This window comes from Sesamum indicum, linkage group LG12 (genome assembly GCF_026168435.1).
Source record: "Sesamum indicum cultivar Baizhima isolate 11 linkage group LG12, ASM2616843v1, whole genome shotgun sequence".
In the NCBI taxonomy this organism is placed as follows: domain Eukaryota; kingdom Viridiplantae; phylum Streptophyta; class Magnoliopsida; order Lamiales; family Pedaliaceae; genus Sesamum; species Sesamum indicum.
The window spans coordinates 8,221,737-8,248,535 of NC_142668.1; the positions used below are offsets into that span (position 1 = coordinate 8,221,737).

General features: G+C 36.5%; 4 protein-coding genes across 6 annotated transcripts; 1 reads left to right on the top strand and 3 right to left on the bottom strand.

Annotated features, from left to right (window-relative positions):
* Positions 1–1,255: 1,255 nt before the first annotated feature.
* Positions 1,256–11,446, bottom strand: LOC105178541 (diacylglycerol kinase 5). 3 transcript variants are annotated; one of them, XM_011102034.3, is made up of 13 exons: positions 11,291–11,446; positions 9,418–9,682; positions 9,012–9,134; positions 8,780–8,908; positions 8,142–8,227; positions 7,152–7,275; positions 6,480–6,528; positions 5,575–5,657; positions 5,260–5,327; positions 4,355–4,429; positions 2,631–2,718; positions 2,406–2,522; positions 1,256–1,940 (listed from the first exon to the last, which is right to left on the bottom strand). In XM_011102034.3, the coding sequence occupies exons 2-13, from the start codon at positions 9,610–9,612 to the stop codon at positions 1,617–1,619; spliced, it is 1,461 nt and encodes a 486-aa protein (XP_011100336.1). In that variant the 5' UTR covers positions 9,613–9,682; positions 11,291–11,446; the 3' UTR covers positions 1,256–1,616. The 3 variants fall into 3 exon arrangements, with proteins under 3 accessions (XP_011100336.1, XP_088732480.1, XP_011100335.1); XM_088876354.1 differs by having other exon boundaries at positions 9,418–9,629; positions 11,291–11,416; XM_011102033.3 differs by having other exon boundaries at positions 11,188–11,329.
* A 3,586-nt stretch (positions 11,447–15,032) lies between these two features.
* LOC105155192 (cytosolic sulfotransferase 5) lies at positions 15,033–16,243 on the bottom strand. Its single transcript, XM_011071060.2, has one exon. It carries the CDS (start codon positions 16,193–16,195, stop codon positions 15,266–15,268), a length of 930 nt encoding a protein of 309 aa, XP_011069362.2. The 5' UTR covers positions 16,196–16,243; the 3' UTR covers positions 15,033–15,265.
* A 2,751-nt stretch (positions 16,244–18,994) lies between these two features.
* LOC105178618 (uncharacterized) lies at positions 18,995–19,456 on the top strand. Its single transcript, XM_011102128.1, has one exon. The coding sequence runs from the start codon at positions 18,995–18,997 to the stop codon at positions 19,454–19,456; it is 462 nt and encodes a 153-aa protein (XP_011100430.1).
* Positions 19,457–24,681: 5,225 nt separating this feature from the next.
* LOC105178540 (phenolic glucoside malonyltransferase 1) lies at positions 24,682–26,581 on the bottom strand. Its single transcript, XM_011102032.3, has one exon. The coding sequence runs from the start codon at positions 26,408–26,410 to the stop codon at positions 25,040–25,042; it is 1,371 nt and encodes a 456-aa protein (XP_011100334.1). The 5' UTR covers positions 26,411–26,581; the 3' UTR covers positions 24,682–25,039.
* Positions 26,582–26,799: the final 218 nt, after the last annotated feature.

The following is a 26,799-nucleotide window of genomic DNA, read 5'->3' on the forward strand; positions in this document are numbered from 1 at the left end:
GAGTTTGGTGTAATTACACATAGGTCCCTAATTGTTTGGAAAATTATATCTAACACCTTCGAGGTTTGCTTTTGTCTAACAAATTAATAAGTCCCTTTATAAGTTAAAATTAATCAAATTTGTTAATATTAATAAAAAAACTTTGAATAAAAATTGATATTTATACTCGATTGACTTATTACATGTCAAATAATTTTCTTTCCATCTAAACTACCCTTGTAACAGTGAAAATATACCTCCTCACATGCATTAATGCGTGAAGACGTATGAGGGTAAATATAAATTTTTATTCTCAGTTTTTTGTTAATATCAGTAAATTCGATAAATTTTGACTAATGGAGGAACTTATTTGTTAAATGAAAGCAAACATCAAGAGTGCTAAATATAATTTTTTAAACTATAAGAGGTCTATGTATAACTGACAACAAATTTTAAGAATGGAGAATGTAATCATCCCTAAACAAAACACTGACCAATCAATCATCTAGTTATCAAAGTTTCAATCACATTTTAATCAATTCTACGTTAATCATATTGCAAGAAGTAACGGTGGAAGAATTTGCATTTAACACCAATAATATTTTTGTTATTACAAGTTCTTGCCACAAGATTTAAAATATTTCTTGATTTGTTGAATTTTCCTAGTGAAGATAAAGATGTAGAATATTAATGAAATCCATTAGCAATATGCACAACACGCTTATGATTTACTAGTACAAGGAAAGTTGGGCTGATATATTAAAATAAATAAAAGAAACTAAAAGATAACACAAATACTTCTAATATTTAATTATAATAAAAATATAGTAACTCGTGCACTGCATCCACAACTTGCATCTTTTTTATTTTTTATTTTTTAAAATTGTTCAAAGTACTTTGAGTCGCGTATAAGTCCACAATTCTTTTTATTTTTTAATTTTAGATTAAGTTATTATAATATTAATTTATTGATTATAAATTATTTGTTAATTAATAATTATAACCAATTAAATATGTATTAACCAGAAAAGTTTTTATAAATATAAATGTTAAGATATTTAATATTATATTTTATATATATTATAATTCAGTACTTGATTCGATTCGATTAACCGTCATAAAAAATCAATCAAGTTAGTTGCACAATATCATGATTGCATATTAATGTCAATGTGGGTAAAGAGATAAGAAGACCTCGACACTAAAGTCATTGGTGAACATGTGGACATATGGTCATTTTTACAAATATTAAAAATCAGGTTGTAGGGTGATCAACTGCAGACGTTAACCCTGCGCCATTATCAATATAACTGGCTAAAAGCATGTCTAGGTTCTTAAACTTAGCTATTCTACAGACTTTTAAGTAGGTGTTGTACAAAAATCAGCAATAACGCATATACTTCCTATTCTCTAAAGCAATGCACCAATCATCATACAATTTCTTATGACAATCCTTACAATTGATCTGTCTGTTTTTCCCTATCAAATGTATGACTTCAATATATTTGCGACTTGCGAATAAAACGTCCACCGGAGTTTAAGAAAACGATCAGTGTGGGGGTTGATTTATGCTTCAACTTTGGCAGCCAAATAATTTATGGCAAGTAAATAGTAACAATTGAGGTAATGGCAGCGGGTTAACTGAGATGGGAAATGTCGACCTCATCTGGAATCTTGAAGGTGTCTGCTGCTCCAAATTTTCTCCACTCTTCCCCAACAGATTCGTCTTCATTGTCACTATCCCTCTCGTCGACGTCTTGAGCGATTGGAGATGTGGGGTCAAGGACACTTTTGGATCTACAATCATGGACAGCCAGCATCTTAACTTGGCCAAGATGAGAAATTTCTACTACAACAGTTTCATCATCAACTGGCAGAGGTTGCTTCCATGGTTCCCCATCAATCCTCATGTATGTATGGTCAGCTGCACCTTTATGGAACTCGAATCGGATACGGTGTGCCTACATGCAACAAGACCACAACAGTTGGGATAAGTATAAAAAGATACCATAATAAGTCTGTGCTTTTACTAATTGTAAGTAATAAACAATTCCCTCCTGTTTTATTCAATAATACTGAGCTAGCCTTTCTGGTGGATATTGAGTACAGGTTCCTCGTCCTATTTATGTGATTCAAGTTCAAAGAATGCTCTGAAGTTCCTACACTCTCACATGGCTCAAACAGACCTATTTTCCCAAGGCAATTTTGCATTTTCCACTGCCAAGAATTTCATCTATAATGAATAAAAGCAATTAAACTTTATGGAATGCTTAATACGGCTTTGATTATATTTGCATGTGCAAGACCTCAACATAAGCATTCTGAAAATAACACAAGGATGCATCTGTTGGCACAAAACATTAGAAGAATATTGTAACTAAACTCCACTGGACATCAGAATTATGGACAAGGAAAAGTGAAAAAACCTGTGCAAGACGCCTCCCATGTCCATTAGGAGCGAGTAAAACGAGTCCATGCCAAGCATCTCTAAAACCAACAATCTCAAGTAGGCCATCATCTACGAACGGTGGAGTCAAGTCTCTCTGACATATTAACAAGTACAAAATTTAAGAAGTTGATGTTTAGTTCCTAACATCTGTAACAGAATTGCCACAAAATATAAGAAAAAGATGTTTCTGGAGACTACTGACATCACGACGTTTATTACTATTTGGTGTTCCCCAAGGATTTAGCCCACCGGAAAAGCTTGGCAAGTTAAGGCATACAATTGACCTGATGCTGTATGTTGGAAAAGAAATATCAGTGCAACTTCACCATATTCTTCAGGAATCACATTTATAATCCATTTAGAGTGGCTGTATAAGTTATACATGTTTCATTAATTGGAAAAGTAAGATAAAAGAAAATAACTTAAGGGAAACATGATACATTCTTCCTAGTCTTATTAGTAATAGTACAAAATGCAAACATGCTAATTACTATTTTTAAAAAGATATATAAAAAGGTATAGTGGAGTAATATTGAAATAAATGAAATTCTGTTGAACACCTCTGCAAAAGTAAACGAAATGCAAACATGCTAAATACCTCTGTAAAAGTAAACTTAAGGGAAACATGATAGACTCTATGTTACCAGATTACTGTAAAGCCTACCAGCAGTAGAAGAGTGAGTAAATTTATCTCATATTTGAAACCCAACTTGTAAGGTCAGAGAATATGATAATGGCCAGTCCAGTTGCAACATATTCTGAGATTGTATTTTTTTGCAAATGGGAATTACAAGTTACAATCATTCAAGTAACAGTCCAACTTATGTAAGATAAATTATGCTCTCAGTCTATTTTGGTTTCAGGAGTCAAAAGAACAAGTTCGTATTTCTGAACCTTATGACACATAAAACACTCAAGTTTGCTAGTACAAGTTAACTAGAAGACTCTTGATTCTATCTTTACCAAATTGTTTACGGAGAAAGATATGAAACACGAAAAATAAGGATTACCCAAGGGACAAAAGATAACTACGTGTATTGGCTTTTTTAAATTAATTTTGAGAGAGTTTTTAGTTATCGTTATTATAATGTTAAGTCATAGAGATGAAAGTAACAGATATGCCCACATCAATTTTCTACTGGTTAGAACTGAAATTTCTGAATATAAAAATTTCTTCTAAAATAGTTAATGCTTCAAGAAACAAATTCCTGTAGCATATAGCATGAATAATTGAAAAACTACTGCAACATTTTGCATGGAAGCATATCTTTTTCAGGAAATCATGACTATCCTCACAGAGACATTCATCTCTCTGTAGACGACAATCTCAAACATTCTGCACTATGAGACAAGTTGAAAAAAGAGTACAAATCTCCAGGTATATCTAGGTAAATGAAAATATGGACAGATATTCAGGGGAAAATCCAGAGAGATGCCACCGCTAGCAATATCAAGATATGAACATAGAATGACATTAATAGGCCATGTCAACTTATTATGGAGAATCAGAAACTGGTTTTAGTAGAGTCTTCATTAAAACAATTTCCTGCAATAGGTTAACCAAAACTAATTACCTGTGAGAATGTCTCTTTCTTTTGTTCTTTCTGTGCAGAACGGCTTTCTATGATTATAGAAATTAAAGAAGATTCTTATGCATTGTAGATATACAGGTACTAATACCAGAACTTTTCAGTTCAAATCCAAACCGACCAGTTTCTTAAGATAATAGAAATATCCTATTTGACCACCAATTCAACTCTACCAATATTCTGACCAGAAAACGTCAAAATTTCTTGGCCTCCTTTTTCTACGTGAAGATTCATGGCCCTTTTTTCGACTACTACTTGTATTCATTAATTCTAAGTGGAAATAGGAAGCACACCATCAGAAATAAATTAGTTTCTGCATAGCAAACAAGTGTTATACCTGTGAGGAATATTGAGGTCTTGCCAATCACCATGTCTTTTCATGATCTTAACCTTGCAGAGTTGAGCTATATTCCTGCACCACAATTATTTACGATCAAAAGAAAATGTTATGGAGAAAGAGACAGGTAAAGACTTCGTATTTCGGGGAGTTCATAATGCATATTAGAAATACTAATGGAGTATTTTTGACCTTGTAGGTAAGGTAAAAACGGAACTGCTTTTCACCTATATATTTGCAGCAATAAAATACAATATCTGTAGCTTAAGAAAAGCATGTGGTGTTAACAAGATTGGCTTTAACATAGTGGAATTATCTTATATAATAATAAAAGGCTGATACTCTTGCATATTCTCATTGGATACGTCACTTATGCAAAAATTCTAACTGAAGTGTGAAAAACTAGTTTGAAATATAAAAGCAAACAGTAGAAAACAAAAGGGAAATATTTGAATTTACCAAGTTCACAGTATCGTGTAGATTCATGAACATGGAGAAAAAGGTTAGCCATCAAAAGTAGTAAGATATTGCAACACGTTTGTTCCAAAACAAATACTGAACAAGCATATGGTAAAACATCATTTCAGCCACAAACTTTTGAAAGCCACACCTAGAAGGTCAAACAAGCTGAAGTTGTTGAAGAACTTAAATAAATTAGAAACTTTATAATTAACAAAACACTGTAAGAAGGTCAATGTTTGGTGGTATGTTTTAGTACTTGAAGTTATCATATTATTAAGCTTTAAGCTGACAGCAGTAATTTGTGAATATTGGGTTTGCTTCAAAGATGTAGGTAAACATGTTTCACTTCAAAAATAATGGATTGAACTACACAGTTCAACTCCTCCTTTTATGCATTGGAAGGTAAGCAAAACTGTATTGTATCACAGATCATATAAGCTCACCTTGAAGAAGGGTGAAATAGAGAAGCAAAAAACCATCCTTGTGAGCATCCAAGCTTTGCGTATGTACTCTAAGGTGCAGCAAAGAAGCATCTCTTTACAATCAACAAAATTCACACTAGTTGCAGGAAAGTCTCAACAAGACACTAGACAAATGATTTATGATATAATAGCAACTCAAGCCAACTAAAAGCATCCTTAGTATGTTCAAGACATAAAAAAATAATTTGGAAATTCTATGCAAGGGGTAAATTGTGAGCAATCCTTTACTAAAAATTCCAAATTAAACTAGTACATGTTAACATACTATTACTATACCTGATTAACTAGCTGGTTTTTGAATTTTTCTGGATGCAGCTTTCGCTCAGAGTGGAATGCGTAAGAAACCTGTGCATCCATTCCTGAAGACCGGAAAAATTAGTAAGGTGTTCAATCTTACAGACTATGATTTCATAACAGCAGTAGCAAGGAAAATTCAATTGTTCGTGTTTCTTAAAAAATGGAAACTGAAATACAACTATATATATACAAACACACGTATATATGAGCTTCAAATACGATGAAACATAATGGATCAGTTTCCGTTGTTGGAATTTAAGGTCCACTATGATATATATTCTAATTTTCTGTGTAATAAATAAGCAATAAGAATAATATGTTCAGCAATTCTTCTAAGAATGGCACAACAACCGACAAATAATTCCATTATAAGGTGCCATTTCAAAACCTACAAATCTCTTCAGGTCCTACGAGAAAAGCTTTGCAAGAAAGAATCATGGATCAATTAGCAATATTCATAATAATTGATGTCATTTCTTTACAGTAAATAGTATCTTGCACCATTGTATATGGTTTCATTAGTTCACAGAGGACATTGGATTAACAAAAGATTTAGTAAAGCTTTGCAAGAAAGAATCATGGATCAATTAGCAATATTCATAATTATCAATGTCATTCTTTACAGTAAATAGTATCTTGCACCATTGAATATAGTTTCATTAGTTCAGCTAGTGGTAGTCCTTATTTCATTACACACCTGAGCAGCCTAAGCGCGCTAAATGGCATAGCTCAAGATATATGCACAAAGGTTTATTCACAAGCTCGAAGTGGAACTGGAATTAATAAGATTTCACATGATCAAATGAAAGACAAGAGTACAAATAATGATCAATTTAAGCATAACTGTGTTAGTTTGTTAAGAAGTTTACAGACCGTTCACTTACCCATGCTGAAGTAGTTCCAAAAGCCTCCACGGAATGTGTCGTAACCTTCCTGAAACATTTACACGTTCAGAAGTTCCACATAGCACTTTTACTTTTAAAACAATAGAAGAAACAACATTGTTTGTTGTACTAGTTACCTAGATGGTTACCTACTACAGAAACATATAAGGATGACTGTACTTTACATGAGTTATAACAATATCCCAGTAATTTCCATAAATTTATCGCTGCCCCTAAATTTAGGTACTTTGCCTTCATATATTGTTAAAAATTCCAGAGACATGCTACTACAATCTAGTTTAGGTTGATAGCTGGACAACATCACAAAGCTGCTTGTTTCGACCAAACATTATACTGTTCATGTACTTCAGGAGGGGTCTGGAGTTAGGTAGAATATCACTGATAACACTAAGAAGATTTTTTTTTTCACTTCAAAATGAGATCGTCGTTTCCTGGTACCAAAGAAGCAACACGTTTGAAATCAACAGTTATCAGAAGTATCAAATCCAGGAACATAGGGAAAGCAGACAACAAAGATAAATCTAGAATAATATGTAGATTGACGTGCGTCAATTTTGGTATAGCCATAGGTGAAGTGAAAATCTCATCACCACAATCATAGAATGCTCAAGAGAGAAAAATATTAATGTAGAGGTTAGAAAAGCTTCCTACCACATTGAGATCATCTGTGGAAGAAACCCGATGAAATGCATGCAATGAATGTGGCAACTCTAGGGGAGCAATTGGATCACAAGAGCCTTGCCTTGGTGCTCTCATTCGCATAAGAATATGCCAACTGAAGATAATTCAATTTATTTTGTACAATCAGGAGAATAGAAAAATATTGTAAATTCTAGGCAACTAATGACTTCAGCACAGGTCACTATCAGTGCCCATTAGGTTGTGAGAAACATGTGATAGAAAAGTACTTGACCTTGATGACAGACTCATTATGTGAACAGAATAAAAATTGACTCAAAGGAGTAAAATAATTCTTAAAAAGTAATATCTTAAGCAAAACTAAAAAGGTCATTAGCAGGCAAGCGAGAGAAGTGCTTTATTCATCAGTAGGTTTTTCCAGAAAAAAATTTTTGAGATCCATAATTATCAGTGACTTGTACGGGCACGTCATGAATAAGTACTGTTATATATATATCATTAGATATGATATGATTTGTATATATCTAGTAGGATAGTTATCTTTGGTAGGGTGTTTGTTCCATCTCAATATGTTGAGATGGTTTATTTCGATTTCAGATATACATATCTCTTTTTCCCTTCTCTACTTTTCACAAGTACATTAGTGCATCATCTAGAAAAGATACAATAATGAGTTATCCATGAAGCACATGATTGAGCCGTAAAGCTTGGAAATAAGGATTATGGAACTGTTGGATTACTTCAAAGTAATTACTGTTCTAAAACAAGGTAGCAAGATTTTCTCTAAATGTTCATTGTGCAAGTATTTTACCTTAAAGATGCCTTGTTTCTTATATGTTTCCAATGGATATGTTCAGAAAGCCTGTGAATGTTTCTAGTGGCAATAGGAAAGACCAGCTTGTGTTGCATTTTTATATGGAATGTGATCTTGTTATAATAAGAAACAATTGTTTTCATTTGATCCAAGAAAATTCATAGTCACTCAACTTGAATGGAAATTACCTGTCTATCTTCATTTCTTTTGCTCTCCACACTTGATCCAAGAATGATAGCACAGAATTACGATTAGTTCCAGGATTTTTCTTACCCTGAAATTCAAAGGCTTAGATTCATTTGATGTACAAGAAACGTCAAGGCCCAAAAGATTGCATAGATATTTTCAACCAAGGGACTGAGATAGCTAATATGAGCTCCGCATACACTGATATAATATTAAAGAAGAAAAGCAAAGTCATTGCTGTGTATGAAGTCAGTACAAAGAGAAACAGATAAGGTACAATATATTAAAGTGGAAATCGGCGAAACAATGGCTTCTATATTTTGCTGCCATTTGTTGGTGCCAGAGTATCTTGACTAGGCTAGCAGTGTAGAATTTGTCCTTAAAAAGAGAACTGCAGCCCAGGGAGTTTATCATACAAGTCATCTGGAAGTTCCAATCTCATGATGCTCAGTTAAAGATTTCAGGCAACTTTATGATTTTGTTTAAAGGAGATCAATCATCAATACTTTAGATGCATGCATTTCTATTGCAATAGCCCTACTAAAAAATTCTCAGACAGCATATCGGAAGAATTATGTATAATAAACATATATTTAGTATGTCAAGTGCTGCCTTCACGAGTCATAAAACTTTTTCATACCCAACCAAACGCAAATGGCAGATTGTTTCCAGTTCCCAAAGGCACAGTAGCAATTGGTGGGGGCTGAGATAATTTTAGATCAGAAACCACCCCAAGAAGCCATCCAGCTGTACCATCTCCACCTGCAACCTATAAAGTCACAGGCTATCAGATGTTTCATATGCATCAGATCTAAGTAAGAACCATCAAAGGAAAGACACACTTCCAGATAGTCTTCTGTTTCACAACTCACAATTATTCTCAACTTCTTCTCAAGTTCAGGAGCAGTTCCGTCACCACTATTCTTGAGCTTTTCGAGATTGATAAAAAGCCTACGTAACACGCTATCAGGAGCTTCTTCTGTCAAATCAATTACCTGAAAATGTATGAGATCGTCTATGAAAAGGAATTTATCTATATTGAAGGAGACCAGCAGAAAACTAAGCTAAAGGTCCTACTACATTAATAGCAGTAAATTACAACCACACCACTTGATGTAGTGGCTCTTCTGGATTATTATGTATTTCAATTCAGAAATATATGAATGTGTTTTTGTGTGTGTGTACAAAATGTGCTCCGTTATTTTGAAAAGGCCATCCCCTGCACAGCCATGAACTATATGTGATGAAAACAATCTGAAGAAACATAGATGATCTCACCTGCTTCTCATTTAGTATGGATCGATACGTGATGAGGAGCTCTCCACCAAGCTGACCACCACTTCTAGAGTTGATAAATACCAAAACAGGACATTCAGGCTTGAACAACTCGGCCTTTGACTCTGGCTCAAGTATATATCTAGGGATATAAAACTTCTTGATAAATTCTTCAGAGTCAAGATCCAAATTCTCCATTCCTAACTGCAAGCCAACTGCAATACGAATCTCGTAGCTGGGGATCTGAGTCTAAGAAAGAATGGCTTGTCTAAAGAAGAAGAGAAAAAAAATTATAAGCCCATATTCTCTTACAATGTTGCCGCATAGAACCAAACCTTTTACTACTAGTCTGAATTGAAACCAAAGCAAGACACAACTGACTTTGAAAGCAAGATAAATATACCCCTATTGATCTACTATCAGCAATCTGTCAAACTACATTAACCATTAACAATATTCGCAGTATACAAAAATATAATGTCCTTAAAATGCACCAGCAAACTCAATAAAAATTCTTTGGCTTTATCTGGATTTCTTGTTGAATGGTTCCGACTAGGTGGTATGGAGATGGTGTTCTTGAGAAATGTATTAGGAAATATTATGTATGCTTGGCACTTTTAAAGAATGGTTTAAAATAGGAAGGAAAGAGTAAAATTGTTTTAGAATTTATTTCTGGAGGTACAAAAAGTACTACAGATGTCAAATGGTATTTGGATCCCGGGTTTTCAGTATGTAAAGTACATATTATATAAAGATAATTATCGTAGATAGATTTTTATATATAGGAGAATGAACAAGATGATACATATATATATATATATATTTATATTGGATAAGTAATAATTATGTAGTTTTTACTAATTAAAGAACAATGTAATTTTAATTAATCAAATAATTATTTTAGAAACTGACTAAACTCTACCTTAAACTAAGATAAATAATCAATATTCCATGGGGTCTGCATGCATGTTGTGAGGTCCCCTCGTAGTTTATATTTTGTACCATAGTATTGAATGTAATTTCCGGTTAACATGAAAGATAGTAGCTTTATGTGTCCATGTTATGACATATTAGGAACTTTGATACTTTTTATATTGTATGTAAGTGCACTAAAGATGTGACTTTTCCTTCATCAAAATGGGCAAGAGCTGATATTTTAATAAATTAAAAATTAAGGTAATGGCGACACTTCATACAAATTTAAAAATTAAACAATTCAATGAAAAAAAGACTTAGTAATACTTGAAGCTTATAAAAGTAAAAAGAGGAGAGAGAGAGAGACCAGAAGCCAACCTTTGTTGACTTTTCTTTTGTGGGGCTCATATACGAAAGAAAAAGATGATGGATGACAAGGTGAAAACGCGATTTTAGAAACTTGTTTTGGGGAGAGAGAACATTGGAATCAAACACAACTGAGTATGACAAAGTGATCCTAAAATAACACTTGTCTCTTAAAATTGGAGTGATAATCTTGTCTGAACCTCAAATTTCAGCAGGATCAAAGTGAAAAGAATCACAGGCGGATAAGGATCTCTTTCAAACAACCCATGAAACGGCTCACGCCTTAAAACCCTCTCCACCTCACAAGTACACATTCAGGCAGCATATATGGTTAATATAACAAACACAACTTCTCATTCTCGCATACACTAGATCAATCGCTCACTCATAACACATTCAGACAGCATGTACGTCTGCATTAACAAACAAAAATTCTCATTCTCACATGTATCAGATTAATCAATCTCAGTCATCACAGTAATTGCAACCTACCTTTTCGGATTATGCGGTTCAATTTCAATAACAGATGCCAACAGAAAAGGAGAATCCAGCTAAATATACAAGAAGAATAAAAAACCAAGAATTATTTCGGAACCTGGAAGAGATAAGAAAGGGATTGCTGGAGGGATCACAGGTGATTCTGCAGCGAAATTCGGATCTCGTAAAGGTATGGAATACGGAAGTGGGGCGAGCGAGCGAGAAAGAAATGAACGCGTGATTAAGAACGCACGTGAATGAAGGGCTTAATTATTTTTTTACTATAAAAAAAAAGAAAATTATAAAAATAATATTCTTTTTAAATGTATTAACACATTTATATCGAGTTGTGGACACATAATTTTTTTTAAAAAAAATAACGGTCGAGTAATGAACGTAATATTTAAAATAAAGACATCCACGACTCGACCTCATGGATTCTATCCACGATCGCTAGTTGTGGACGCTCACGGTTCGAGTTTTTTTAAATAATTTGAAATATGTAATAATTAATATTAGCATATAATTACAAATTTAAATAATAAATTTTAATAAATTATAATGTTAAAATTGTATTAATCTGGACAAGCCACAATAAATCATGAACAAAATGAGTCAATACAAATTATGGGTAAGGAAATAAGAAGATCTCGCCGTTAACGCCATAAACGCAATTGTGGAACGAACAAATATTTTTTAAATTTTAGTTAATACAATTTTAACATCATGATTTATTGTAATTTATTATTTAAATTTATAATTCTATGGTTTTTATTAATTAATTATTATGTATAATTATTTTAAAAAAATCGAGCCATGAATTACAACCACGACATGGGCATAATTTAAAAATAAAAAAATTGTGTGTCAAGTCCTGGATGTTGTCCACGACTCGATACTTTAATTATTAAAAAAAAATTAGTGGTTGTCCATGACTCAACACAATTATGTTAATACTTTTTAAAAAAATTATAATAAATAAATAATTAAGCCAACGACTGACAAAGAATTGACGACGAATGGAAGATTTTTAGTGCTATAGTTATAGTAGGTGATTTAAGCATAAGAGCATAGTACAGAGATGAAACGTGGGGAAAATTTTCATATATGGTGTAAAAGTGAATTGAATGATGGGGGCAAAATAATATTTTTGGTCCTACTGGATATGGTCCTTCTCACTTGCAGTCCCACGCTTTATGTGTTCAACACCTTTAGTCCCAAAACTTTATTTTTTTTAACAGAAATGGTTTTGTTCCGTTAACAACTAATGGAAATGGCATGTGATAAGTCACGTGCTGTTAGTCAACTGACAGCTAGCGAAAAAAATAGAGGCAAAATATCACTTTTGGTCCCACTGGATAGGGTCCTTCTCACTTGCAGTCCCACGCTTTACGTGTTCAACACCTTTAGTCCAGGTATCTCATCTTTTCTTATTAGGTATTGCAGCTGGATGAATAAATACAGAAACTAACTTATAACTAGATATGCAGATATGCCTTCTATGTTTATAGTCTTGGATAGTGCTACAAGATAGAATGTTGTATCAATTAGTTCTTATAATCTAGTCAGCATAGTTTAGCTGGTAAAGAATCAAGTTCATTTGTCTGTGCAACTGGCACAGTAGTTATATGCTTGGATTAAATAAAACCAGTTTCATCATATGACATACCTTTTACATCTCTGCTAGGTGTGAAGTTGGCATACAAGAAGTTGCAAAAGACTCGGCTCTGGGTAGATTGAAGGGAAGCGATAATGCGGTAAGGATATTTTTGTCTATTATGCACTTTCCTATTGTCAGGCCGTCGTGTTGCCACATTCTTGTATATGTCTACTCTTGATATAGTTTTCTTTTATTCTGAGCCACAAGTTAATATAAATTATACCATTCCAGTTAACTAAAATAATGAAAATTGGGATTGCAAAATGTTGTAGAACAACGATAAACGGAAAAGCTCTAAAAGATATTATTTCCAAGCACCAAGTCATTGGGATTGACTCCCAGATTTGACCTACCTCCAGGACTCTCTATCTCCTATTTCAGCAAAAAGTTCTGAAAATGGTTTTTCTCAAACACAACGTAGTAAGATTAAATGGAAGATTTCTTGCATGCGTAGCTCTTGTTTGAATGATGTATACTGTATTTGGTTATATTTGCGATAATAAAGTTCTATCGATGTAACTTGATTTTATTTTCTTTTCGTGAAAAAGGATTATACTGAATCCAGCCATAATGAATCCAGAAACACTACTTTTTTGTTATAATTATCTCTTGCTAAATTTATTACTATTAGTAGTCTAGAATTAATGATTATTTACTCTCCAATATCCTTACTAGTATGGAAACCATTCTGAATACATCGGTAACGAACTTTATTCCAGCTGGAGATATATACCCGCTGCTATATTGCACAACCACTGGTTATTCAAGGTGTTGGAGCAGGCAAAGACACAACAATTGCTGGTGTGCAATTTTAGTTTCCGTTTTTATTGCTTTCAGGATTTATGCTTACACATTTAAACACAACATAAACTATAATTACTTGTAAAAAAGGCATATCCAATAGTCCTTTTACACATAATTCACCATTACTAAAAGGTCATCTAGTAATATATAAGAACATATTTTTATACATAATTCACCATTACAATAGCATTCAATATTTGAAGTATTTTGAGATGTTTGTGACATTTTTTGGCCTATTGCTCTTAAGATTAAGTGATGAAAAAAAGATAAAAATGTTGTGTGGTGTTTGTGCTTTATTTACATATATAAATAGCCAAAAATATTTTTTTGGCGCCTTTTTTCCCTCCAAAAACTGAACACAAGCCTGGTCTTTGTTTTTTTCGCCAGCTGCCAATTAACTAACGGCACATGACAACTCACATGTTGTTTCCGTTAGTTGTTAACGGAACATGACTATTTCTGTTAAAAAAATAGAACTTTAGGACTAAAGGTATTGTACACGTAAAGCGTGGGACTGCAAGTGAGAAGGGCCCTATTTAGTGGGACCAAAAGTGATATTTTGGCAATGATGGGATAATTACACATTCTTTTTTATGTATGGTGTAAATACATGTTAGATCGAGTTTGAGCTATATATGATTCGAGCTCAAACTCGAATCATAAGAGCTTGTCGAGTTCAAGCCATAAATAATAAAATTGAACTCGACTCGTTTACACCCCTAAACTACACTAGAATAGGGCTTATAGTGACCACATAGAAACACTGACACCTTGTGCCAAGACAAAGAGCACATATTAAATCATCATCAAATTATTTTTTAATTAAATTTTTTTAATAAGGGAAGAATTTAAATTACAAGTATAGTATAAATTATATATATAGTAGATACACAAGAAATATAATATAACCAATAATTCATATATGCTTTTTAAAAGAAATTGACAAATATATATTCTTAACCAAAAGTTAAATATTTTTAGAAAAAAATGAATATATAATAATTTTATCACATTTTTTAAAAAAAATATTCGAAAAACCATTTAATTACTCATTTTTATCTAAAAGAATGAATAGTTAATAATTTAATTTTATTACAAAATTAATAAAATCTTTTTATGAAATATTTTTTTGTACTCATTTATTACTTAACTTTGAGTCTCTAAAATATAACAACATTCAAACTATTCAATTTACTAATTTTCTATTACTTCATTATAATTAAAAGATAGTTTTTCCAATTGAGAAAATTTTGTTTAAACTTAAAATTTAAAATTATTAGAAAAAGAAATTCTTTGAACTATATATAATACAAGGGCAAGATTGACCAAAAATTTAATCATAGCGGGTAAGTATTACATTTGTTAGTTTAAGGGATAAGTGTTTTTATCAAGCATATACAGTTCAGGGGCAAAGTGTATTTTTTACCCCAGATCAATCAAGAAATATTAATTAAAAATCTCAGATCATACGTTTAAAAGACAAAAAAAGAAACGTTAACGTCCCTAATCCATGTCGCGATATTAAAAGATTTGAGAACCACGGTGTTTCTCAAATTTTATTCTCTTTCTCCATACAAATAAATAAAAACTTAGGTGTGAAAAAATCAACATAGCAACCTAATAATTAGATCAAATCCCATACATGAAACCTACGGAATGAAACTTCTCTATAGTAAGTGCATCAATGCGTTCTATAATCTCATCACTAAGGTGGTTTTTGTGATCCCCAACGGCCCCTTTTCTGAAGAAAGAATTGTACGGCAATTGGAACCAAACTGGAGACTCCTCGGACTTGTTCACCTCATGTTCACTTAGTACTCGAAAGCTGCAACATTTCACAACCTCTTCAACTTCATGTTCTCCTTCAAAGGGACACCCCAAGAACTCAGCCAAGTTCTTGACATGTGATATGGGATCACTCATGAGCTCCTCATAAGTTATAAAAAACAGCTTCTTAGGCTTTTCCGAACTCAACTTCTTGTACCCCATGACATGATCATAATAAGGTCCACAAGGAACGAGCCCGTCACAAAATTTTTCAGCTGCCACTTCAAGCGGCCACGGCTCCTTTTCCGCCTTCTTCCACTTGTTCACGAAATACCATGTCGAGACCAGGGTGTCTTTGGGGTTCCTAGTCACGTATACAATGCGACAGTCGGATGAATCTAGGGTTTTAGCGAGGAGTTGGTAGGGAATGTGTGTGCTAAAAATCCGATGTCTAGAACAAGGATTTGTCGTTAGAGGTTCATCGGATGCAGTGTAAACTTGAACTTCTAAATTCGGAACCAATTCGTGTGGATTTTTCATCGCCAAACGATGTTTGGAGGTTCGATGAACAATGGCGAAAAGGAGGGACTTCAGCCATGTCGTGCCGGTTTTTGGGAAAGAAGCTAAGATTATATCACTTGGGAGAGGCCTAAAATGCTTAACAACCCTATCGATGGGTTCGACAAATTGAGGCAAAAGCCAAAAGCCATCAACATGGCGGAGGCAATCATCACCCCACCATTTTCCTTCAGAGAGGGAATTTAACTCCATCTCTGTAGAAAAATTCTCCATCAGATTACACTATACACTGGTTACTTAGAGAAAATTTTTGGAGGAATGTTAATGTGGTAGATGGCGTATGCTGGTAGAGTATGGAGTTCATTTTATAGAGGCAATTATCCATTTGGCTTTTAGTACACGTAACATAGGAAGAATTCTTACGCAGATCAAATTTCACCGAATCAAATCAATCACAAAATAAGTGTATTGAACTTATCATATAATTGATTCAAATTTGATGAAGTGGGATCTGAACTAGAATTTTGGGTAAGCTAGATAGAAATGTAAGCAAGGAATCTGTATATTATAAAGCTTCAAGAATTCAGTTTTGTGCATGTGATTTTACTATAGACCTTAGCTGTATGCACATGGCTGCATGAGTACGGAACTACAAAAACAAAGCACTATGATTGATGATACTAATGAAGATAAAAAGTAGAGTAGACTTTATGCTGTTACGTTAACTCCAATTGAATCTTTTCAAAATTCTTACAAGTTAGAAGGATTGTTTCAGCCACAAGTATAGGGGGTGTCTACGTACGATAATTAATTTTTTCTGTTAAATTTTGCTTTTATTAAGGTTTACACTCAGAATTAATTGTATAGCAGCAAAACTTTTGTAAGAAGCAATCATAGAGTAACTGTATAATAATTGGTATGTGATTATTCATTTTTTTTAAATTCTATATCAATAATCACGTGATAAATATATGGTACTTGTCATATAATTGATCTATATTTGATCCAATTGGAGCCGAAATAAAATTTTCCTTGTATTCCACCGTTCCTTCTCTCAAATATGAAATAATTTTACTCATAACAGTTGCTCTCCAGCGGAAGTATAGGGATATGGAAAATTTCATTTTACATAACCCCCTCCCCCCATTATTATGTCTTTGAAACAGTACAAAAAAAAAAAAAAAATACTTGTTTGGGATGGATTTTTGGAACAGATACGAATTAATTTGCAACGGGTAAATGGACAAATGCTCGTTCTTGCAGCAGTTCAGGAAAAAAATTATGACGAGAGAAATTTATCTGTCACAAATTTGATGCAGACTTGGGACGAGTTTAGAACATCATCCCAAATGTTGTTCGATTACAAATATTAGTTAAAGTTACAATGGCTATTCTGACGACATTCGAAATGGCTACTAGTTATCATTTTGCAACGCCTTTTGCGACGCACACCCGTCTCAAGCTAGTACAGATTTCTGCTGTGCTTTTCCCTCCTTTGACCGTAAGGACAAGGTGGTTCCAGATGGGTCGGGCACTGATACGAGCCTCACTCAATCTGGACTTGTTGCACACCTGCTAGGCCCAGTGAAGATGATACAAAATCTGGCCCAACATCAAATAGACCCAAACGCACCCTCAAGAAGGCTATTTTTAAGATTGTCATTATTATTATACATGCCGTAGCCCAAAGAATTAATGAACAGAATTAGTTTTTGTTTTTTCTTTTTTTATTAAGGGATTTGACGAGGGTAATACTGATCAAGTAAATTATAATAAGGTTAGTTGTCTTTCCACAGCTTGGTGTGGACATACTTTAGAGGAGTTCAACACTTGAATCCTCTAACGGATTCAAAGAAGGAGTTGGAGCCAATGTGAGTAGCCGATCAGAAGAATGGAAAATGTGTATTTCGTGGTTACTTTTTTTATTTGTTTTTACTTATCATTTGCCACCTAACACGGTGTTTATTTTATATGCATTTCTGCGTTTAATTTACACTGAAAGGCCGGGAATGATCAAAGGGTACACCACTGTGATCCGATTTTAATTCCACTAACATTTTAATTACCGATTTTGCACGCTCCCGCCGCGTTCCGGGCCGATCCGTTCCCTTTCGGTGCAAGTTTGAGGACCCTAGTATTTTAGTTGTTGGAAATAAAATATAAGGTTGCATTCGGCTGTAATATGTTATATTGCTTGAATTGTGTGAATTCTAGCTACCTTGCATGTTTTGTGGGTGATTTTCATCCTTATTTTTCAAGTTTTGTACACGAATGAGAGTGTGTAAGAAAAAAGATTGATTAGCTCGTGCGAAGCTAGGCCACGTAGTGGGTGTAAAAATTTCACTGCATCAAAAACCCCTATGACACAACCCATGATGATGGACTTTCTAAATAATGGTTACTAAAAAAAATAATTAAATTAGACTTAATTAGTTAATTTTGTTCGACACAAGTTAAAATTTAATTGAAGGTGAATCTAAAGAGTCACACACAAATCACTACGAAAATTGTAGAATTAATTTAGAATTAATGTATTGATAAAAATAAGATTTGTCTTATTGGATCTAATGTAAATTTTTTATGAGAATGATTGTATTTACGATAGGGGTGTTACATTTGGTGATAACTGTAGCGACCTGAACATCCATCTCACCAGCGACCTCCACCAGCACCATCTCACCAGCGACCTCCAGAACAACGACCACCAGCATCATCTCACCAGCGACCTCCAGAACAACGACCTATTTATTTTTGTCATTTTCCTCTTGTTATGTTTTCCGATTATTGTTGTCAGTAGTTTGTTAGGTTGTTATTTACATAGGTAGTTTGTTAGAAGTAGTTATTTTCTCTCTCTTGTTTGGTGTATATATACCCATCAATGGAGTACATTATGGATGGATTTTTATGTGAATATTAATACATTTTTACTCCCAATAGTCCACTATGGCCGGACTATTTTGTGTTTATTAGATTATTCGACATGGTATCAGAGCCTTCATTTGAAGGTCTCTACATACACAATTTCTGGCGTTTGAGAGTCCTTTTGCGTTGTGTTTTTGAATGGTATCGGCGATGGCGGAGATGCGGGGTAACCCATTACCGGAGAAATTGCAACTTTGTGGTTCTGACCATCCTGGGATGGTTTTGGTTAGTGCACCCCTGACCGGCAACAACTACCTCAACTGGAGTTTCGGGATCAAGAGAGCTCTACGTGCCAAGATGAAGCTGGGATTTATCAATGGCACTTCCATCAAACCAAATATTGATGACTCGTTTTCTGAACAGTGGATTAGAGTGGACAGCATGGTGACCACATGGATCCTCAAGTCCATCTCCAAAGACATTGTGGAGGCTTTTATGTACACAAAATCCTTCAGGAGTTTATGGTTAGATCTTGAGCAGCGATACGGCGAATGTAATGGGCCACAGTTGTACCAACTACAGCGGCAGATATGCTCTATGACACAAGGTTCCTCCTCCCTATCTACATATTTCACCAACATGAAACACCTGTGGATGAAATGGGAGAGCTGAAGACGATGCCGCAATGCACTTGCAATGGGTGCACTTGTGGGGCTTGGGGGCCGTGGCTGAGACGGCAGCCTTCACTCAATCATGCAGTTCCTTATGGGACTTAATGAGGCGTTCGATGGGGTGAGACAACAATTGCTGGTCATGGATCTTGTACCCTCCATAAACAAAACATACTCCATGATACAAAGCATGGAAAAATAAAGACGTGTTCAGATGGAGCTCGCAAATAGTGGTGAGAACGCGACATTGAATGTTAAGGGAGGCCTGCGACCTGACAAGAGACGGTATATTCCGCCGGACAAGCAAATCCAGCACTGCTCGTACTGTGACAGAGCAAGACATAGCAGGGAGACCTGTTTTAAACTTCATGGAACGCCTGAATGGTACAAGGAGCTGGTGGATAAACGCAAAAGAGATACACGCGTAACGCGTGGGTTGGCAGCGGAAGTAGCAACCCGAAAGGAGACACTGTCGCGACCTGATGCTAAGGAGGAACTGCTTAAGCTTATGCGAACTAGCATGCAGTCTGGAAGGCCAGATGGGGGAGGTCGCACAGATAGGAGGAGGTCGCTTAGATGAATTCACAGGTACGGATATTGCCCTTATGAGTTCTGGAGCTAACTGTTTAAATTCCCTAATCATATGTGCGATAACTCTTGTCCCCTTGAAAATCTAACCCCTATCTCACATCCTACTCAAATACATCTTCCGGATGGTTCCACCAAGCAAGTTACCCATTCCGGGACCATCACCTTAGACAAAAACTTCACTCTCACCAATGTGTTGCTGGTGCCTTCTTTTAAATTTAACTTGCTTTCAGTTCCTAAGATCTGCTCTTCACTATTGTGGTTGTTTTTCACGCTTCTTGTTGTATATTTCAGGACCAGAGGACTAAGAAGACCATTGCTGTGGGAAACCGGGTCAGGAATCTTTACTTTATAGATGTTTCATCCTTTAGTCCTCTTGTGATTAATTCTTGTCATTCTGCTCAAATTTGTAATACATCGTTATAGCATAGAAGACTCGGTCATCCCTCATCCAATGTACTTAAACACATCCAATTTATTAAATTTGATGTTTCTTCTATCAATGATCAGTGTGATATTTTCCCTATGGCCAAGCAGCATCATTTGCCCTTTACTCTTAGTACCACTTACTCTGCTAGTATTTTTGAACTCTTACACACGGATCTCTGGGGACCTAGCTCCCTTAGGTAGCTAACCTGGTGTCATTACTTCCTTACTATTGTAGACGACTATAGTCGTGCGACCTGGACCTTCTTAATCAAATATAAGTCCCAGGTTCCTCAAACACTGACCCTAAATATGATCAAAGTTCACTTTCATGCCTCTGTGAAATATATTCGATCAGATAATGGATCAGAATTTGTTAACGAACAATGTAGCTCGCTATTTAACTCCCTTGGAATTATACACCAGACTTCATGTCCTTATACCCCTCAACAAAATGGGGTCGTAGACCGTAAACATAAGCATATTATAGAGACTGCTAGGGCTCTTCTATTCCAATCACATTTACCCACTCAGTTTTGGGGGAAAGCCATTCTCACAGCCACCTATCTCATCAACAGACTACCTACTTCTATCCTTGACTGAAAGTGCCCTTATGAAATCCTCTATCATAGACGACCCGACCTGACACGACTCCGCAGATTTGGTTGTCTGTGCTTCGTTACCAACACTTTGCCTCACAAGAAAAAATTTGATAAACGTGCCATGAAATGTATCTTTCTTGGCTACTCCCAAACCAAAAAGGCCTACAAAGTTTGCGATCTTAACTCTCATGACCTTTTTACCTGTAGGGATGTAGTATTTCATGAGCAAATCTTCCCTTATTCCAACTTTACCTCACCTTCTGATCCTATTGCCCTACCACTTCCTGTTGATGACCTCGATCCTCCTACTCCCTTGAGCGGCCTAGCGACCTCTCCTGCACCGACCGTGGTCACTCCCTCTACTCTTGATGCAATGCCAAGCTCTCCCACCTATGTTCCACTTCGTAGATCTTAGCAACTTCACTGTAGGCTTTCCTGGCTATTAAATTACAATTACAACTGCACCCTCACTTTCCTGTATCTCAACTTCGTACTCCGCTGCACATTCTAGATTTTGTTGTTCACTTATCTGCTTTACAGGAACCTTACAGTTATTTGCAGGCTTGTAAGGACAGGAATTGGGTGGAGGCTATGTCTAAGGAGCTGGAGGCACTGGCTGCAAACAGAACTTGGATCTTAACGACCTTGTCACCTGGAAAACGTACCATCGGCTCACGGTGGGTCTATAAGCTGAAGTTTCATCCTGATGGGACCATTTATCGCTATAAGGCTCATTTGGTGGTGAAGGGTTATACTGAGATTGAGGGGGTGGACTACTTTGCTTCATTCTCACCAGTCGCTAAGGTTACTACTGTACGAATCTTCCTCGCACTGGCAGCTTCCAATTCATGGCCCTTGGCACAACTGGATATCAACAATGCGTTCCTCCATGGTTTTCTGGAGGAGGATGTTTATTTGGATCCCCCTGAATGCCTCCTTGGCGTTCCTGCCAGACAAGTTTGTAAGCTATAAAGATCGCTTTACGAGTTCAAACAGGCCTCCAGACAGTGAAAATTCAGACCTTACCAACCAGTTGCTGGCTTTTGGTTTCAAACAGTCGAGCCATGAACATTCAAGCGAACCTCAAGCGAACTCACTGCCTTTTTTGTCTATGTTGATGACATCCTCCTCACTAGGTCGTCATTTTCTGCTCTGGATTCTGTTAAGGCCTATCTTGATCGCTTATTCACCATCAAAGACCTCGGACCGGCTAAGTACTTTCTTGGGCTCGAACTCGCTTGCTCTTTGCATGGCCTATAGTTCACCCAATGTAAATACTTGCAGGACATTCTGGCTGACACCTTAATACTTGATGTCAGACCTGTTTCTACCCTGCTATCGCCAGATCTCAAATTAGAGCAAGATGACGATTCCCTACTTGGTGATCAGATTGTTTTCGGCGGCTTGTAGGTCCCCTCCTATATCTCGATTTTACACGACCTGGCATCTCTTTTGCTGTCCAACAACTCAGTCAATTCCTCCAGGCACCTCACTCTTCTCACTGTGATGCAACCCTTCATGTTCTTCGTTATCTAACGGGTCCATCGGTCTTTTCTTTCCCTCCACTACCTTCCAGACTCTTAGTGCTTACTCTGATGCGTCCTGGGCCTCTTGCCCTGACTCTCGACGATCAGTTATCGGATTCTGTGTGTTTCTTGGGTCGTCGCTCATCTCTTGGAAGACCAAGAAATAAGCCACCGTCTCGTGTTCATCAGCTGAGGCCGAGTATCGCAGCATGGCCTCTTCTGTTTGCGAGCTCCTCTGAATCTCCTATGTGTTGCACGACCTCCATCTCTCCGTTTCGCTGCCCATCCCCTTCTGGTGCGACAACAATGCTGCCCACCCCTTCACGAGCGCACCAAACACCTCGACATTGACTGTCACATTGTTAGATATCAGTTCAAACTCAATTTCATCTCTCCTTCTCACATTCGTGGATCCGATTAGGTCGCTCTTCTTTTCACAAAGTCCATCCCTGCTGCTGATTTCGGACGTTTACTTTGCAAGTTGGGCCTTGCTTCCTCGGCTCCATCTTGAGGGGGGGCTGTAGCGACCTGAACATCCATCTCACCAGCGACCTCCACCAGCACCATCTCACCAGCGACCTCCAGAACAACGACCTATTTATTTTTGTCGGTTTCTTCTTGTTATGTTTTTCGGCTATTGTTATAAGTAGTTTGTTAGGTTGTTATCCACATAGGCAGTTTGTTAGAAGTAATTATTTTCTCTCTCTTATTTGGTGTATATATACCTATCAATTGTGTACATTATGAATGAATTTTTATGTAAATATTAACACATTTTTTACTCCTAATAGTCCACTATGGCCGGACTATTTTGTATTTATCGAATTATTCAATAACAAAGAGTTGTTACGTTAGATGTGCTACAAAGTGATTATAACAAGAATAATTTTCAAAGTGATCAAAATAAGAAGAAAAATTTTAATTCTTTTAATTCGAAGAATTTTTTCCTTTTTCAAATTTCCACTGTTTTGTGGCCCCATGAGTAGGGATGACAACTACAGTTGGGAGTTGTATCAAATCCAGCCTAATGGGACATGTTCATATATAAATTATTGGGTATGGATCTACAATCGTCTACATTCATCTCGAATAATTTTTATAGATATATTTAGTCAAAATTCACTGTCACTAATATTTATTTGAATGTATTCAATCTATTTAAATTATTATTTTTTATTCAATCGTGGTGGGTGTAGTTTCGGAGTGGGGCAAGGTGAGTTTTCATTTTTCTTTTTTCTTTCTTTAAATAAATCGATTACAATCATTTTTATCGAATATATATATATATGTATAACAAAAACAGCTAGAACAATCGTACCTTAATCGATAATATCAGATAAATTATATCTAAACAATATCTAAGATCAAATCAACATCTATTGTTATAATAAAACAAAATCCCATGTATCCATAAAGTTCAAATTCATAACTTTTAAGAGCATAAAACCTCACTAAATTAAAAATCCAATTATAGCGGTTCGAGATGAAGTGGTATGGCCTCAAATTTTACTAAAATTAACTAATGTGCATCGCGCGTTGGAATCCGACCACCACAGTCAATTATAAAGTCCGACCAAACCTACCAGAACTCACACATTCCATCCCCTGTCGGAGGAGTTGGAGTAACAATACTATGCAAACATATTAATTGTAGTCTACTGCGGCATTTTGGACAAAAAGCAAATTTTTCATTCATATTTTCTTGTCAAAAGAATCTATTGTATCAGAGACTTGGTAATGTAGGGCGAAGTAGATGTGACCCATTCTCAGAACCCTGTCGTTTCCAAATGAACCCACATTTTTCTTATTCTTTTCCTTTCGTTTCCTTTCTTACATTGACAACAATACACATTTAATACGTCAGCCACGTAAGAAAGCATTTGAATGGAATTTTATAATAGTTTTCCCGACACAAGAAATTCCAATTTGAACTCAATTTTGACAAATATTTACTAGACAGGGACGTATGTCTGAGTACTAAATTCATTTTTCAAACCACAATTATCAGAGTGAAATGAATGGGGAAAACTTTTACTGCACTTCTCGGAGTATGCAACGGATTTTGTAGACTAATTGCACCGGAATTTGAAGGCTTAACGTGACTGAATTGACATCCAACACTTGAAAAAAACCATACAGCAGCAAAGCAGTGTCGGGATTGTCACCAAGCAAAGTCATATGTACATATTGAACAGATTACATAGTAATTCTCATCTGTCAAAAGATGCGTAGTCAAGTCTAAGAACCTAAGTACACGGGTCTTCTTGATCTAGTGAATGTGCAGAATATTACCTGATAGTTGATGCAGCAATTGTACGACGACAATTTCAGATGACGAATGAAGTGCCCGGAAAATTTCAGTTGAGATTAGAATTTGGACGTGTTCTTTTCAATCGTCCATCAAATAAAGAAGAAATGCCAAAAAATTCAGTATTAGAAACTTCACAGATTCCTTAATGTTTCGGTGAAAACAGCTGCAAATGAATCCAGTTTCTTCTTGGTCCTGGACAGGCCAAACTCTAATCCACCCTCGAAGTTCCTGGATTTGCACAGGGACATGGATGTCTCCGCGTCGATGGAAGGGGATTCGAACTTTTTCGGCCTTCCCCAGCCATAATCCGCGTCGTAGAGATCGAATCTCGGCGACCCTGCAACCCCAAAAAGCCGCTTTCCGATTAGTTTCCGGAACTCCACCGGCCAATCCTCCGCCCCATCAAGAATTCCCTTCTCGTTATACACAGTCTTCTGTATAGCCAGTCCCAGGCTCTCCGCCGCAACCAAGAACCCTTCCTTTCCTCTCAACAACCCGTGCGTTGACTCCGCCTTGACAAACGCCAGGCAGTTGCCGAAATATGTCGCCGGCAGAGGCGGATTCAGCCGTCCGCGGCAGTCCGCGGCGAAGCCGAAGTATTCAGGCTCGTCGTCCGGCACAGCCCCGGCCTCTGCTTTGACGAGACAGACCCAGACCAGGGCACAGGTCACTGTGAACGCGGTGATGTGCATTTCGGGCCTTCTCCTCAGGAGAAAGGCTTTTAGCTTCTCGATATCGTCTTTCCTGATGACGAAAGTCGCCCGGACTTTGTTGAGAGGGAAGGAGAGACGGCGAGGCTCCACGGAGCTGGATCTCTTCAAGAGGTCCCAATATGAGGAATCCAGTCCATCAGGATCTGCGACCGCGGTTCTGTCATAAAAGGGCAGTGACTTCTCATCTATCAGCTTCGCGTCGCCGCCGAATCGGTTGACGGAGGCCCAGGCTTTGATGAAACGGACGATGGTGCTGGCATCGCCGATGGAGTGGTGGTTGGTGAAGCCCAAACAAACGCCGTGTCCAGGAAACAGCGTCACTTGCAGAGCTAAAACGCGTAATATGACGGCATCTGAAGAGTGCTTCGCCGGCGGGAGCTGAGGGACGCAGGCGTACAACTCGTCGGAGACTCTGGGGTGGTTTCCCGTTAGGTGCTTGAAGTCTTTATTGCACTCAGCGATGGTAAGCGTAACCGAGTCTCCTACGACAAATCGGGAGAAGGGTCTGCCAGATTTGATGGGGTGAACAATGTTTCCGGCCAGGGGGAGGAAATGATTGAGGGTTCGGAGGAGAGATTCCTTGAGTTTGGGAACGATGGTTTCCAAGAACTGGTGTTTCGAACAAGGGAAACCGTAAAAGAGGAGACGCTTAACAGGGTGGAAGTAGAGCCAAGTTATATCGAAGTGGAGAAGGGGAAGAGTTAGCTCCGCCACCGTGTCCGGCGACGGCGCGATTTCGCAGCGCTCGATGAGGGCGGCGGCCATTGGGTTTTCGCGGGTTTCAGCCATCAAGATGGGGGAATGACGCTACAACACCCGGAGAGCGGGGTAGGAGAGAAATCTTTTTGGACTTTGGGAAAGTCTTGGGCAGGAATTTTAAAAGGTGTGGACGGTCGAGGAAAGGACACGAAATGAAGAGAGGTAGAGAGGGCATGGACATGATTTTACGCCAAGGAAATTCAAAATCGACTTGAGGATTTGCCTAACTACAAATTTTATTGGGAATTATACTACTCCGTTTGGAATAGAATTTTATATTTTAAAATCTTTGCCCCTTTTTTTTTTATTTTAGTTCTTATACACGCTATTATGTATAATTTTTTATAATATACACATAATATCTATATATTAATTACGATTGAAAATATAAGCAAATAAAAGAACTAATCGGCTTTTTT

Coding starts and splice junctions, on each gene's coding strand:
- LOC105178541 (XM_011102034.3), bottom strand. CDS start 9,612: ATGGAGAATTTGGATCTTGACTCTGAAGAATTTATCAAGAAGTTTTAT. Junction 4,430..5,259: donor CTATTTCACCCTTCTTCAAG/GTGAGCTTATAT, acceptor ATTGTGGTGCAG/GAATATAGCTCAACTCTGCA. Junction 1,941..2,405: donor ATGGGAGGCGTCTTGCACAG/GTTTTTTCACTT, acceptor TGTTGCATGTAG/GCACACCGTATCCGATTCGA.
- LOC105155192 (XM_011071060.2), bottom strand. CDS start 16,195: ATGGAGAATTTTTCTACAGAGATGGAGTTAAATTCCCTCTCTGAAGGA.
- LOC105178618 (XM_011102128.1), top strand. CDS start 18,995: ATGGCGGAGATGCGGGGTAACCCATTACCGGAGAAATTGCAACTTTGT.
- LOC105178540 (XM_011102032.3), bottom strand. CDS start 26,410: ATGGCTGAAACCCGCGAAAACCCAATGGCCGCCGCCCTCATCGAGCGC.